Source organism: Rhopalosiphum padi, chromosome 2 (assembly GCF_020882245.1).
Source record: "Rhopalosiphum padi isolate XX-2018 chromosome 2, ASM2088224v1, whole genome shotgun sequence".
NCBI lineage: Eukaryota > Metazoa > Arthropoda > Insecta > Hemiptera > Aphididae > Rhopalosiphum > Rhopalosiphum padi.
In genome coordinates, this window is record NC_083598.1 from 30,919,131 (window position 1) to 30,936,277 (window position 17,147).

The window sequence follows — 17,147 nt, forward strand, 5'->3', positions numbered from 1 at the left end:
TTATGACTATAAACTATTAATAAATCAATTTATTGGGGTACCTTGTTTCGCTAAATAATAGCCTAAGCCGTTGACCAATGAAGATTTTGAAGCTATGATTCCACAACGTTTTCAAAAGAACGGTGGGAATCAAGTTGAAGAGCAACCAGTTGCTGTAGTTACTACTCTAACTATCAAAAAGCCCAGCACTTTGAATGGAATAGAATTCAGGGAGAGCCCAACTACTTTAGGTCGTGTCACTGAAACTATAACCAAAAGTACATTTACTGAAACTGTGGTGACTAGGGTGACAGATAATGATTTAGCTAAATCTGTCATTATTGAGGTAAGTAAATCAATAACAAATTATTCGCCATTACTATTATTAAATTTGGTGATGGTATTTTCTTTTCGTTACTGTATATTTTGTAAAGGCATGAAAAGTGACTGATATAATAAATGTGCATGAAAAGTATGTTGTGTGGTTTAAAGATAAATAAAATTATTAATTTAATGAACAATATCAAATTAATACTTTGCATGACTTTTATTAAATTATGTCTTGCTTATACCTGTGTATAGTTTCAATGTATTATTTACATTATTATTTTTGACACACAAACATGAGTTTATACAACTTTGTTTATTATTATATTACTAAAACTGCATGATCCCTTCAACATTTATCTTTTAACAATACCACATAATCTGGCTGATGTGTTGTCATATTAATTATTACTACTGCTGCATTTTAAATATAATTTTTTATATTTTTTTTTTATGTATTTTACTAAATATCAGTATTTATAGGTGTTATACGTATAATGTATATAATTTTCAACTATAAATTTCTAAACAGTATACAAAGATGTTGGAAGTTTGTCATTGAGCAGAATTCTGTTTATACCTAATTAGCCTGGTGCTTTTCAAAAAGATTTTAATTATTGGTACTAATTTCTTCTCACGCATATAGGAAATATCTAGAAAATAGAAATAATATTTTAATTTCCCCGATATTATCATTTTTGTGAGTTATGAAATTATAAACACTTCTAAGTAACTTCACAGACTTTATTTCCAGTTATAAAATGGATTACATAAAACATTTTAATCACTTTTAAGTTTTAACAAATACAGTGTAAAGAAAAACATAATTGAAAACTAATATATTTCTTGATTCATTCTGTCTAATAACATTATGTTATCGTTAACTCTCAGTTACCTCAGTACTATTCTTTATAATAATATAATATTCAAAATATGAAATTATTATTTTAACAATTGTCTAAATTTATATTATTTAATATTTTTTTAAATATTTCCATCTATTAATAACTTTTATTTTTATTTTTTTAACTAATTTGAATCAACAGAAATTTGGAATATTTGTTTTATAAATTTAAGTATATTATTATTCAAATCAATACTTTTGAATTAAACTTTTTTAAATGCCTATAATGTACATATTGCATGGTTTTATTTACACTATTTAAAATATTGCTTAGCTATATACTTTTATAAGACATACATATTTATTTACCGTTAATTTTGATTTTAAACATGCGAGCACGGTGAAGGTTATCTGGAAGAACTCAGGTAGGTATATAAATTCACGTAGATTGCAAAATTTTGTGTCACTAAATTTATATTATAAACAAATGTTTGTGTGTCAGTTATCAAAACTTTATGAATATTTATAATAAAAATAAAAATTTAACTAATATATGATTTATACTGATAAATTACATAAATTATTTTTATTTATTTATTAGAACGTCACTTTAGTAAAAGAAGGAGGTTCTTGGGGTTTCAGTATAATTGGAGGAACAGATCATCCATGTATACCATTTGGATTACAAGAACATGGAATTTTTATCTCTCATGTAAATATATACTATTAGTAAAACAATTTATAATAAAATATATTTTATTATTATAAGCATTTTTTTAATGTTTATAGATTGTTCGTAATGGCATAGCTGAAAGTTCGGGAAAGTTACGTATGGGTGACCGTTTATTAAAAGTAAACGAAGAAGATGTTACAAAAATGACACATCAAGACGCAGTACTAACTCTTTTAAAACCAACTGAAGAAATAACTCTTACAGTACAACACGACCCTCTTCCAGAAAATTTCCAAGTAATTAATTAAAATTAAAATTAATATTTTCTCATTCTAATACTAATAAGTAATATTATCATTACCAGCTTAAGTAACCACACTCATAACAACAAAATACTTAAAATATTATTGCTAATAGCCCACTTATCTCTGATTTAGCAAAATAAAATAAAATCCAAACCCGAGATTTATCTATACTTGTATTGAAAAATAAAGTTGCACCTAGAAAGTTAATATTTAAAATAAAACATGATGCTATTGCAATATAATCTCATAATTTTTTAATAGATTAAAAAAAATTATAAGATAAGTAAATTTAATTATAAAAACTGTATTGTTTTTATAAGCAAAATTTGTAATGTATTTAGTTATAATAAAATATGTAAGTATTAATTGTTTTAATTAATTTCAGTCCTAAAATTACAAATTAAATTTACTGTTATAAATAATTTACTGAAAATACTTTATTAATTATATTAATAATACAAGATACCTATGTACAATAAATTAGCATAAAGTTATTGTGATATATATTAAACATAATTAATAAGGATAAACTAATAACTCATGTTACAAATATATTAGGAATTAACAATTGTTCGGGAAGCTAGTGAAAAACTTGGCATGCATATCAAAGGTGGTCTTCGAGGCCATCGAGGCAATCCACTAGATAAAACTGATGAAGGCGTTTTCATCTCAAAGATTAACTCTGGTGGAGCAGCTAAAAGAGATGGACGATTAAAAGTAAATTTAATTTAAATTATATATATAAATATTATAAATTACTTTTGCTGTTTTCTTACACTTGTATTTAAATATTGTAATTTTTGGTATGTAGTATATTATTATTATTTTCAGGTCGGTATGCGTCTTTTAGAAGTAAATGATGTATCCCTATTGGGTGTTACACACCAAGAAGCTGTAAACTGTTTGCGGACAGCTGGTCAACAAATACACATGATTGTATGTAAAGGTTATGATAAATCAGAAGTTGAACGACTGGTCAATGAAGGCAAACTCAGGCGAGAGAGTAGATCAATTTCTCAGAGTGTATCTAGTTTAGATAGAGATGATGATGATTCTGAAGTAATTAAACAAGAAATGGAAATTAAAAAAGAATTAGCTGAATGGGAAAACCAAGAAAAATTACTTAAAGAAGAACTAGAAAATATGGAATTAGACGAGGTTAAAGAAAAGTCTACCCAAGAAAAAGTAATTGTTAATAACAAAATATGGCTAGATAGTGGATATTTTATCAAAAAAATGTTTAGGTTTTGGATGTAGTGCGAGCTGCTGAAATGTTGACGCTCAACTCAACTGAGTCAAACTCTATAAAACCTAAATCTCCTGGTGGCCCAAAATCAGGTGATATTCAAAAAACTACGACTATAGTTATGAGTAAACATACCTTAGCCCCTCAAGCTGATCAAGTAAGTGTACACAGTTTTACAGATATAAAAAGTATATTTGATGCTGTGATGTGCTTTAGTAGAATTCTTTGATCTGTCTGTGGTGTGAAGATACCGCTTGTACATTTTACTTTATTTTAATTGCGTAGCATGTGCTTATTTTGGCTGCTAAATATTTTTTAAGTGATATAGAAAATGTATATATTTATAAATATTTATTTAATTCTAAATAAAAATCCATTCAAATATATTCTGATTTTCAAGAAACATTAAAATAATATTGTACATTATTATTTTATGAATGTATTATGTTAAGTAAATTACTATTTTACTTTATTGTTTACTTTTAGAAGCACTGATTCTTTAAACAATTTATAAGTGTTTTTAACCATCTTATTTAGTTACCTATTAAAAAAAAAAATATTTTTGCTTTAAAAATGATTTAATTAGTTGAACTATCAGCTAATAGCTCAGCTGCCAAGGCTCTAAATAAAAATTTAAAAAAATAATAAATATATATTTGATGTTTGGTCTACGGTTGTTAAACTTCAAAATTAATTTTCCTTTTTTTATTATGTTATATATAATATTTTAAATATGAATACTACTTAATTATTTAATTTAAATATTATTATGAACATTAATTACATATTTGATTCTTTTCTTTATGGACTCATAAATTGTAATGATATTTTTTAAATCTGTTATTTTTAATATACTCAAAAAATTGTTAATCGTGTAAAATGTTAATTGTATATTGTTAATAAACTTCTGTAAAAAAAAGACAGAATTAAGTTACCTGATCACATTTTACAATAAAATTCCACTTATAATAGTTCTCAATATATTTATGAATTCATTAAATAATTGTAAATAAAGAAGTTTAAGTAATATTTATGTATTTTTATGTATTTATTTATAGAATAAATAAAATTGTGTATGTATATACATTATTAATTTAAAAAACTGAAATATATTATAATTTGAACATATTATTACAATTAATAAATTTCATTAATGATGGACCAATGTATTCTAAATTCTTGATTCTGAAAGTGTTTATAAGTTATTTGTGATTTATATCTCAAAAATATAAATAAATCAAATTTATTGTATCTTGTTTAAAATTTGAATTATCCTCGACTTGATTGTAATTATAATGTACACAAAACATAATATTTAATTACAATTTTAAATCAATCTATTTAATATAGCCTTTTCTTGTCTATTAAAATTAGTGTGTTATAGACAATTGTTTAATGTTTAGGATTTTATTTAAAAGAGTAATTATCTAACGAATTGTACAATTTTAAATATTCCATAGTTTCAAATATCCTGAGTAATTTAATACAGATGCTCTTATTTATTTATATAATTTATTAAGGAAGGTTTAGATTTTAAATATCATAAATTAGCATTAAAATTAAAATTTTGTTTTGATTTCAAAAAATGCTTATTTATTATTATCTTTTCATTTTTAATTGTTTTGCATGATTTTGCATATATATTTATATTTATTTTTATTGTTTTTTTATTAAAAGGAAAAACCATACCTGCATGTTTGTCTACATCTTACATATATACAACATTGCAAAGTGTCATTCAGCAGAATCTTTATGTTTTTAACTTTAATATTATATTTGTATTTACCTATTATCAAATTTAAAAGTAATAATATTATCTAAGACATCACTTAAGCTTTCATTAATATAATTTTCAAATGAGTTATGAGAATTTTAAAGTTTTATTATTTTACATACCTTTAATTCACTTTAATATGATAATCATATTAATGAAATCCTATGAGATGCCTAGATAACATTCTTACATTTAAGTTTGATAATAGGTATATTTGCTCTAATTAATATTAAAGCTAACAATATAAAATTAATTCAGCCGTATGAATTTACTATGTTATAATATGAATGTAAGACAAAAACAACACATGCGGATGTAGTGCCTATTGAATCAATATTTCTCAAATCTTGCCTAATCTTTTGAAACTATTTAAGTAAATAAAGTATTATTTTTAATTTAAATCTATTACAAAATATATATTTTACATATTGGATATCTAATTCATATCTACATATATCATATATTTAAATTTTTTTCTTTGATTTCGCATCAAAATTTTCAATTTTTCATTTATTTAATACTTTGTATCTTATAATTATAACATCTTTCAGTGTATTTCTGATTTAAATTTGGTTATAATATTTATGTTGAAATATGAGTAATATGCTAAAAATTGTTTTATTTGCTTTATAAGAATGTAAATAATTAAAATTAAAAAGAACTTCTGATTAAACATTTAGCATCTAGACTGTAATTTTATGTATATATAAAATAAAAATGTTTCTTTTTTGTTAATTTCAATGGTTTATATAAATATTTTTTTTTCTGTCATTTGTATATTTTATTTATATATTGCATAATATTTTTTTTTACTTATTTTATTCAATTTATTTAAATGTTAGAATGAGAAAACTATAAATTGCTCATTGATACCTAAGCAATAATTTCTAAATTTTCTAAATATAAATTTTAATTTGTTATTTTCAGTGTGTCATTAAATCTGTGACTGGATTATAACATCTCAAACACAGTACAAGGGAATTTGTTTTCTCAATTAATCTCATTATATTTCTAATATAGTCTAAATGTGTACAAATTAAACTACAAAATATTTACTCTGTAATTTTTTTCTCTTATTCCTAATTTTTAAGCATTTTGTGATTACATTTTATCAAGTTATTACCTAACTAAACATTTTTCTCATTATATTATTAAGGTTAAATATAACATTTAAGTATAAATAGTATACTTAATGAACCAATACCAAGTGAGTAATTCCATTCACATAATTAATAATTAATAATTAATTTTATGATATTGAGCGGACCATTAAATTATAATTATAATTTAGTTCATATTAATTTAATTATTTTCTTAACACATATAGATTACATAATATATATTATAAATGTTAATCCTCAATTGTTTTTTTTATATATTTGTTATCATTGCTTATGTTATAAACAACTCCTTACTTTAAGGTAGATTTCTATTATGGTTCATACTTATTTTAACATTGTATTTCAAAAAAATAAAATTCTTCTTGTGTAATTTTATGGTATATATTATATTTATAATAATATAGTTTTATACCAGCAATAAAATAAGCACATACTACTGGACCTATTTATTTTAATTATTACTACTAATTACTACTCTGCATGTATGTAATTTGAAAATAAAAATTCAAGTGGTGTAAATAGGTATTTAATTGTAAACTCAACGAATTATTATTATTTACACTACTGATTTAAAAAATAATGCAGCCAAAATACATTAACATTGCTATTATTTTTTGCATGAACATTAACAGGTAGTTATACAGAAACGGCCTAACATATCCCCTTCAAAACAATCTCCTCAAAAACCATCTCTTCCCAAAAAACCACCCCCATTAAAATCCTCTTTCCAGTCACCAAAACACATACATTTCCAGGATATTCCTTATAATAACCCTCATCCTCCTCTACGAACAGTCGTTGTGGAACGACCAAAACCTATTCAAGTAGAAATGATGCCTTATGTTACCAAAGTGAATGCATTGCCAGCCGACCAGTTTTATGTTCCAGACTTCACAGACGTTGAAAGTAGCTCATCCTTGGAAACTGCACAGTCCCTAGAACTACCTCCTGTAAACTATTCCACACACCCATCCACTCCTCATTGGTTGGAAATATATAATGATACCCCGTCACTTTTGACATATTACAATGAAGTTAATCCCTGTGAGGTACGATCTTCTTTATACTGTGTAGAAATTATTTATCAGTATCTTATACTTTATAATAGCAATAATTTTAGCTTTTAGAATAATTTATTAAAGCTCTATATCTTTATCATAGTTTAATATACATAAATAATAATTTTAGATGTTAGTATGAGACTAATTTATATCATAGTATAATGTTTATAACATGTAAAATTTTTAGCAAAATGCTGGTGTCAAAGCTTCAGTTAGTGATAAGAAGAAGTTTTTTGAAAAAGCTATGGAAGAACACCACAATCCTAGTCCAAAACCTGGTTAGTAAATTAAATTTTTATTGATTGAATAACAATTTAATTTATGCTATATTGCTTTATGATATTCTGTTATAGAAAGAGTATTTAGTTTTCTAAGCCAGGATGAAGTAGAAAAAATGAAACAAGAAGAAGGTATTAATTATATCTAAGCATACAATATTAACATACTATTGTTTTTATTTTGTTGATTTACACATTTTATGAATGATTTATAGAGCAAAAAATGGGTACATTAATGAAGCAAAGATTAAATCAACATGAACAATTTATTGAAGAAGATGATGAAGATGATAATGATGGTGGTGCTTTGATTTTTGAAAACACACAGTATGCTAATAAACTATTGTTTATTGTTGAAGGGAATTAATTATGATTTATATTTTAGAAGTATTGAGTTGCCAAGAAATGTCAATACTAATACTTGTGTACGAACAGCTAAAGCTGAGAAGCGTATGAAAGAAAGACTAAGTCAAGAGGTATACCTTAATAAAAAATTTTAAAAATAAGTTATAGATTTAATCAAACATAATCATAATACACATTATGCAAACTTATTTTTTTAAAGGGAATTGTTGAACCTAATGAAACCAACAAAGAGCTCTCTCCTTCTGAACAACGTTCACTTAATGCTGAAAAAAAAGCTGCATGGAGACAAGCCCGATTAAAGTCTTTAGAACAAGTAATATATTATATTATATGCTTAAATAACTGAATATTTACTATTTTTCCATATTATTTAAGGATGCTTTACAAGCTCAAATAGTAATAAAAGAATTGAGCGAGATAAGTGAAAGTAAATCAACAAATGGTGGTGATGCAGATAGTGATGAAATACTAGACATCCAATCAAAAGAATGTACAGACAATAGAACACTGGAGGTAATTAAATTTAAAAAAAATAAAGTTTAGAACATAATAATATAATGATAAGGTGTTATAACTCATCTCATTGCTTTTTAATTTTATCTAACATTAAGCTTCATGATACCCAATGGGGGAAAAGGGGATTCATAATGTTATTTCTTATTTATATATAATATATATAACACATTTTGTTTTTTTATGGCATAATATTATTAACTGCTGTTTTGTTATTTTTAACTCTAAACATTAACTAGCTTGTTATTTTTTTTTATTTTTTTTTTTCTGTAATTATTTATATTATTAATCCATTATGTTTCCCAAATGTTTTTATTTAAATAAACAACTGTTACTATTTAACATGTATTATACTATATATATATATAAACATAATAATAAACTCTAATAAACATATATGATATTAATATCAAAACTAATTGGCCTTTGGTGGCGGCTATAATTAGTGCTTGCGGCCAACCAGCGAGGACTTTCCTCGCCTGCGCCTGCGTGAATCCCCTGTCCAGACCAAGGTGTCGGAACGTGAGACAGTCGTCGGGGAGAGTGTTTCCCTACGGACCGAGCAGTATGTTGACCACATTTCCGGTCAACTGAAAGTCAGAACTGTCGAAATTATTGAAAAAGTCATTGAAAAAGAGGTACCTAAATACCGTACACAATCAAGTACCTAGTACTTACCTCGTTTCTGAATTTCGCACCAACTTCTGTTCTCTGTACCTACACAATTGAATTCTTGTTTACAGTTTTATAAATTTATATATTATATTATACCTTTTCATAGCATGATGCATGGTTGACACTTAGACACGAGTCAAACAAGTCAAAATAATAACACGTCTTTTCCTCGTCTATATTAGTTATTTTTAAAGTCAATATTTTTATTCCACACAGTATTTTGCATGTAAGTAGTATAATCTTCTAAAAAGAAAATTTCACAAATATGTGTAGTATATCATATAGTTAATAGATGATGTTGTATCTTAAAAATAATCGTGATTTGTTAATGTGTATCAACTATTTTTGTATACATTAAGGTGGAGACAACTAAAGAGAAAATAGTGTCTCTCGAATTGAGTACTCCCGAATCAGAAATACCCGAAATACCAATTGAAGAGGCTGCTGAAGAAGAAGATATATCATTAGAGAAGAAACAGTCCAATCCTTCTGGAAAAAAAAGACGCCGAAAGCGTACTAAATCTACAGATAAGCAAACATCATAGTAATAAATAAACCATCATCAAAAAAAAAATCATTTAAATTTTAGCAGCTAATCTTTAATTATATATTTACTTATATAATGAATAATCATCCCTCATTCCTATTAAATATTTTATAGTATTACTAGGCGTAACAAATTGTGATCACTATTAATTATTATTATTATATAAATATTTATTTTTTTTTCCATTCTTATATTATATTCAAATAACAAAAAAACAATCTACATTTCATTATGGACCAATTTTTTACATTTACTATATTTTTAGCTGTTTAGTGATGAGAATTCCAGTTTGTTTATTAACTGTTGCCACACATTATCATCAAGTATAAACCAATTGTTTATAATAAAACTTTTATTTTTTTATATGATATTTATGAATAAATAAGACAGTATTCGTAATTTTTAAGGAAAAAAATTTACGATAAACTATTATTATTATTTTATATATTATATTACAGTATTTTTAATTGAAGGACCTTATCATTTTGTAATTATTATATATCTTTATAAATTAAAATAATTTAACAATAATATATAATATACCGACCATATTTGTTGTTACTCAATTTTTATATGAATTATTGCCAATATAATATTCTTTATGAACATGCATCATAATGATGAATATTGTGTTAACGCAACAACTGCTTCATTTACTCATACATTTGATGTATAAGTATAACTAAGTGTAAAATAACATAGTATGATGTATTATATAGTGAAATTCAAACACAAGGCATATTCTGAGGATTTTTTTCAACTGCGTAAAGTGACAATCAAGAATAATAGATCTTATTATATTGCAAAAATGAGATAGAAGACTAAATTGACTAAATTTAGTATAAAAGAAAAAGTGGTGGCTACCTCAATCACCAATATCTGTAGACAATAGTCAATAACGAGTTTCATTGTAATGTGTAATGTACCTACCTTACTTGTATTTTTTTTATTTTAGTCGATCATATAATTTACTTTTAAAAATTTTTAAATTTTTGGGCAAATAAATATGAACATTTGATGAGATGATCAATACAAATTAAACTATAATAAATTTAAATATGTTTTCTTATTATTTATAACTTATATGCAAGGTCGTATTCAATATCAATTTGTTTAACGATTCACTATAATTTAATAAATCCACTCAATCTACTAAATTATGATGCTCACTATTAAGCAATCATTTAACAATTTAGTGATTATTCATGGACCTAACAGTCCTAACAATTTATATAAAAAATATTAAATAAAGTATTTACCTATCCACCTTTTTAGTTTCAAAAATAATTTTTTCAAATAAGTAGAATCTATATTGTATATATTAAATCTATGTAAATAAATGTGAAAATGGAAATATTTATCACACATTTTCTCTATGACTAAGTATTCATTTGATATCTTGATTTTTTTATTGAAAGAGAGTACGTTTCTGATTCCATAAGTTAATGAAAAATCGAGTTATTAATTTTTTAATTAATCGGCAAATTCACATATTAAGATACTTTTTTTTCATCTGTGTTACCAATTATAAGTTATTATAAATTAGCATTTTAATAAATAGTTGATTTAGTATAACAGAACAATACTTTTTCGTTGTTTTTTGTTCACACTATTGAAACTACATATATGAGTTGTTGGTTTTTGGTCCATAATCAATGGCGGACTGGCCCCGGTGGAGAGTGAGAGAAATCCATCGTGGCCGCTGTCTGAGGGCCCCTCCTTTATTATCGTCTACTTTTAATTTAAAAAAATTTATATTTGATTCTTAAATTAACAATCATAGACAATAGCACACAATCCTATCTATATATAAATATAATATTAATAATATCATGATATAATTTTGAAGTGAGTTATAGCTATATAATATTACAACTTTAAAATAACTCACATAGCGCCGATGAATTTGTGTGCTAAAACAAAATTGTATTTAATATAAAAAAAAGGAAGAACTAAATATAGAGATCTTTAAAAATGTACGTAATGGCTGTAAAATTGGCCATAATCAAACGCGTGGCAAACGGCACATTTTTTGAACATACAAAAAAGATATTTTGGGCCGCTCAAATCTTGTCTGCCTAGGCCGGGGTACTCCCAGTCTGTCCCTGTCCAGAATGAAAAAGAAATCAAATTAGTATCGTTCAACAAAAAATAAGGAAAAATAATTTTTAAAAAATGCTGAAATGTTGGTATTTAATGGTCAAAAAATTCAGCGCTGAACAGGACAGTTATTATCTATACATTATACACTAAATAAGAAAACCAAATTTAACGCGGATGCACTTTGTACGAGCAACGATTGAAGTTCATAGGGGTAGTTATTACTTTATAATAATTATATAAAAATAAGTAGCAATCATACATTTTAAGTGCTGTATTACAACCATTATAATGATAAATATACAACTGTAATAATATATAAGCATATAGGTATTTTATATCTTGCTGATTAGGAGACATGCATATTGTTATTTATATTGTGATACCACTGCAGCTTCAATGCTCGTGTTATAAACTTTTCTGCGCTACGATAGATTCCAATTGAACCTAAATAATAAACGTTATACATTAAAAATTACAATATATTATAACCATATAATATTAAGTAGTTACTAGTAGGTAGTAGGTACTATATATATTATACAAATAAATAGGAATATTTGTAATTTATAATTTTCGTTATTTTGAAACTTAAAATGCATAGGTATAAAAAAAATTGTAATAATTTTATACAGATATAAGAATAACATGTATGGGATATTATATTACATTTCAAAAATGTTGACCAATCAAATAGTATAATTTTTATTAACATTAATAAAAAAAATCGAAAATTTTTCATGTCTATAGTCAAAAAAGTCGAAATATTTTGAAAAATAAACCATAGGTACATAGAAAGGGCTGCATACGAATAAAATTGCGTCCCAAAATACAAAAATATACATCACGATATCCGAGTTGCGTCCGCGATTTTCAAGTATTTTTGTTTTCAAATAGTCAGTTTTTTTAATAAATTCTTCTTTTTCCATATCTTCTCTTTGTTTGCTTCTTAAATTTTAATATAAATGTCAGTTTGAACATTTTTCATTACTTCAACAAATTGAACAATTTTAGGATACGATGAATACAACATCCCACTCAATTTTGAGTGAAACGATTCACATGGGTTGGTGGTACGCATTAACGAGTTTGAAAACTCAGACAATAGTGACGGTTGAAATTTACTTTCCAGGGAAATATAATTTTTTTCAAAATAATTCAAAAAATTATCTTCATAAAAACAATTATTAACCTCATCAAGTTTTAAAAATGAAAGACCGAAGAATTATTTCAAGATTTTCCATTGCAAAGTTAAATAAAAATATATAAAACTATGATGAATTGTCGTACAAATGGAATGTCAAAGTATGACTATAATGCTGACACGAACAAAATTAATTTCCAACAATAAATTGTAAGGTGGTACAGATAAGATATCGATAATCGAATTTATCACCAAACATTATTCTCACTCTCATTTGCTGAAAAACCCACGGACGCAACTAGTATATGTCGTGACAAAACCGCGGACGCAACTCAGACAAAATATTATTTAGGGACGCTATTCGAATGCGCCGATAGAAAGTGATGATATAAACTGTGAAATTTTCAAGTTTTTTGTGGTTAAAACAAAATAAAGAAATTCAATTAGTCGAAAACTACATAAGTATAACGTAAAATTTAATGTTTTATCTTAACTTTTTGTTTATTTTATCTAATTACAATAAAAAATTGGAAATTTTTCATTTTGACCTTTCCAAAGTATAAAGAAGATCTAATAATTTTCTATCAAATCTATTTTTGAATAAAATTGAAAATCTAAGAATTTTATGGAGTACATATAGACACACAAAAAAAATACACATCATTATTTAGACAATACATTCATCCTCCGCTCAAAATCTAAAAATCTATGGTTCGAAAACTTCGATCAAAGGTTTTTGCTATGTTGCCATCTTTTCAAGTGCTAAAATGAACTGGTCGGCGAGTTATAGATACCTACTTTTACCAGTTGGTTGGCTCTTTTCAGACCGTCCAACTCTTCGATTTGACGTTTAATGACCGCGTTACGCTCTTCAGCAGCGTCTCGATCAATTTTCTCTATCATCATAGTGATTTCCATCAGCTCGTCCTCTAAACTTTTGTTTTCAGTCCTCAAATATTCCGCACTCTTCAATAAATCAAACTTTTTATGTTCCCGCTATAACAAAAAAAATTCAAATTAACCCTTAAATTTTCTTAGAAAACACCCAAAATTGAAAATACAATACTAATATAAAGTAATATTGTTGATACAAATTAATACTCGCATACTTAAAATATAAGCATAAACAATATTGGTTATGTTGTTGTATACCTTATACACACATACTAATATCAGCACTATAGTCTAATATAGACGATTAATTTAGCTGATTTTTTGAAACTACCTGTAATTTCATAACTATGTTTAAATATTAAATACAAAATTTAATTTAATTTAGGAAATTCTTTAGGATTCATTGTATGTAATGGCTCAATGACTGATGTAAAATTCCAATAAAATAATACATCGTGGTCAAATACGAATCCACGAGGATGAGCATTTCCAAAGTTCCCCAAAAAGCATTTTTTAATTAGTTATTAAATCAACATTATCTATTTATAAGCATAATTCATTTGCATAAGTATTTGAAGTTCAAATTTAAACAAAATTACATAGATATCCAAACTGAATAACGCATTATTATATTTTATAATACAATGATATATTTAAATGCTGCAACATTTTCGACAAAAATTAATTTCAGCAATATAGTGTGTTACTAATAGTAAATAGTAGGTATAAATTATTTTATCTAATAGCTATATTGAAAAACTTGACATAAAAATATACTATATACAAAGTGATATACTGATATATAAATTGATAGACTGCCTCCTCTCTGAATCGTGTTTTTCGTATATAATGAATAATGATAGCCTGCGCAATATAGGTAGGTACACCATGCGATGTCACCATATTGAATTCAAATTTAACACATTGATTTATCTACACTTACCGAAGCCAGTGCAGAACTGCAGTCTGCAGTACCAACCTTTCCTACTTTATTCAATATTAAATATGGGTAATAACTTAGAAATAAACAAAATTTTGGATTTAAATATACTTATTGATTTTATTCAGTAAAATTCTGATGGGGTATAAATTCGTACTTTCGACGAAGTATACGAATTTAAAATTAATTTCTGCTTCATTATTGTTAAACATTGATGTGTAGATTCACATTCGCATAATAATTACTAGTAATTACATTAAAAATAACTATGTTCATACACTACAGTCTACACTCTACAGCATGCACTAATGTACTCACCGCAGTTTGCAGTTAGCTGTGCATATATAGATTTAGTTTACAGATAGCTCAATATTAGTCAATTATCAATATTAATAATAATAATAATAATTAGGTAATAATTAATATTAAAGTTCATAAATTATTATATTATAACAATATATTCAGGCATTCAGCTAACTTGATGATATTTGTTTTGATTACGTACTATAAGTAACACTTGCCTGTAATGACTTTCGAATCCCGTGAGCTAATGCACTCTCGTACACTTCTTTATAGCCATTTATGGTCATCTGGAGTTCATCGCGAATTCGGATCAACATATAACCCCGTTCGGTACAGTTTAACGTCACTTGTCTTATGACTTCGTCTGTATAAACATGTGGTTTGAATGAGCAGTAAGTTATAAGTTATAGGCTTATAGCCTTGCTATTACAAAATAAATTCACATTTAAAAAATTCAATACTTAACCCAAAAATAATAATTGTTGTTAACTTAATCGTTCTAATTTAATATATTGCCAACAATAAATTTTTTGTAAAAAAATATTAAAATTAATGTGTGTGAATAGTGTGATTATATATTTTCATTTTAATCTATGTGACTATGTCTATAGGTATAGTAAGAAATATAGGATTATTATTCTTCTGAATTTACTATACACTACTAATGCCGAGTTTCGTGAACAGTTAGATTAATTAATCTTTTAAAATTAACTTAATGATTCAATGAAAATTAATGGACCAACCACGGGTAGGTAGTTAAACTACTTAAACTTACTAAAACATTGACTGTAAATTTCGTGTTTGATCGGGCAAAGTCCCACCTCTTTAGTGTTATATTCTTTTAAATATGTATCAAATTTCTCAACAAGATTTTTCACATCACGGTTAGTAGCCGGTTGGATAGATATTTTTTGAGAAAATATTTTACCATCAACTTCCCATTCCCTTGGTGATAGTATACTACTCAAAACTTCTGTACAATTATGATGTATAGCTTCAAACGCATAGTCTCCACAGTCCATTGAGCGAACATTGTTTTCCACAGAATATTGATTCTTTAATGAAATAATGACTTTTAATAGGTAACTATACAATATAATTTGAATATTTTCCAAATTTTTTTAATGTTGTACCTAAACATTTGATTTTTAAAATTCTAATAAAAATAATTGTCCATAAGTATTTTAAATAATTTTACATATCTATAAGATAAGTATCTTCTTATTTAGGATCATTTAATACATTTTCAAGAATTTTATCCAATAAATAATTTGTATAAATAAATACTAAATAAATGGAAATTCTCAATTTCTATAGTATAGACCAGCCGCGGTTGCGGTTTCATAACTGCATCGCGGTGCACTAGGTACACCGCGATCTACGGCTCATAATAAATAATTTATCGTTATCAATAAGTATTCTTTTGTTCTGTCTTTCATGAAATAAATTCACAGCAAGGGGCACCGTGGCTGAATTTGGTCTAAAAAAAGGCACCACGGAAAAAAAGTTTGGGAACCGCTGGTATAGATGACTATAATTAATAGTATATGACACTATACTATAATACTATATATCTAAGTACCTAATTTAAAAATTAAAAAGAGTCAAAATTCAAAATATTTTGAAAATTATACGTTGTATAAAAATGTGATGAAAGTTTTAAGTATCCTACGATTCCTACGGTTATTCGTTTTTAGTTACACAAAAAAATCAAAATCGATGTTATTGGAACTGGGTTTGTATAAAAATTCCCGTTTTTCTCTAAATTTTTGTTTTGTTTTTTCCGGTGATTTTTAACTAGGAATTTTTAATTTTTACCTCTTTTAAGTACAAACTAGATTTAATTTACTATCCAAATGATCGAAACCACCTCCAAAGTTTAAAATCAAAATATTTATTTAACTACCTACTTATCATTTATAGACTCAAAAAAACAAATTTTAAAATCGATACATTCATATTTTCACTCAGAATCTGAAATTAGAAAAATTAGTAAAATAGGTACGAAACAATATAACACTAAACTCCAATAATTTAGTTTTTAAAATATAAAAATA

At 25.5% G+C, this 17,147-nt stretch overlaps 2 protein-coding genes across 7 annotated transcripts in view; one reads left to right on the forward strand and one right to left on the reverse strand.

The window, feature by feature from the left end:
* LOC132919215 (protein lap4-like) overlaps positions 1-10,260 on the forward strand; it is a 31,682-nt gene extending 21,422 nt beyond the window's left edge. For 2 of the 6 annotated variants that reach the window (XM_060980604.1, XM_060980605.1), the window contains exons 21-35: positions 62-325; positions 1,752-1,862; positions 1,940-2,119; positions 2,687-2,845; positions 2,960-3,313; positions 3,373-3,531; positions 6,902-7,318; positions 7,518-7,608; positions 7,684-7,740; positions 7,824-7,935; positions 7,994-8,084; positions 8,174-8,287; positions 8,350-8,487; positions 8,934-9,125; positions 9,522-10,260. In XM_060980604.1, coding sequence (XP_060836587.1) covers positions 62-325; positions 1,752-1,862; positions 1,940-2,119; positions 2,687-2,845; positions 2,960-3,313; positions 3,373-3,531; positions 6,902-7,318; positions 7,518-7,608; positions 7,684-7,740; positions 7,824-7,935; positions 7,994-8,084; positions 8,174-8,287; positions 8,350-8,487; positions 8,934-9,125; positions 9,522-9,707 — 2,625 coding nt within the window. In that variant the 3' untranslated portion in view covers positions 9,708-10,260. Of the gene's footprint in view, positions 1-61; positions 326-1,751; positions 1,863-1,939; positions 2,120-2,686; positions 2,846-2,959; positions 3,314-3,372; positions 3,532-6,901; positions 7,319-7,517; positions 7,609-7,683; positions 7,741-7,823; positions 7,936-7,993; positions 8,085-8,173; positions 8,288-8,349; positions 8,488-8,933; positions 9,126-9,268; positions 9,389-9,521 lie in introns of all 6 variants that reach the window. The other 4 variants (XR_009660603.1, XM_060980606.1, XM_060980607.1 and 1 more) reach the window with 4 other exon arrangements.
* Positions 10,261-12,046: 1,786 nt separating this feature from the next.
* On the reverse strand, positions 12,047-16,130 carry LOC132922733 (33 kDa inner dynein arm light chain, axonemal-like). The gene is made up of 4 exons (XM_060986399.1): positions 15,866-16,130; positions 15,309-15,454; positions 13,752-13,949; positions 12,047-12,256 (listed from the first exon to the last, which is right to left on the reverse strand). Exons 1-4 carry the CDS (start codon positions 16,110-16,112, stop codon positions 12,218-12,220), a joined length of 630 nt encoding a protein of 209 aa, XP_060842382.1. The 5' UTR covers positions 16,113-16,130; the 3' UTR covers positions 12,047-12,217.
* Positions 16,131-17,147: the final 1,017 nt, after the last annotated feature.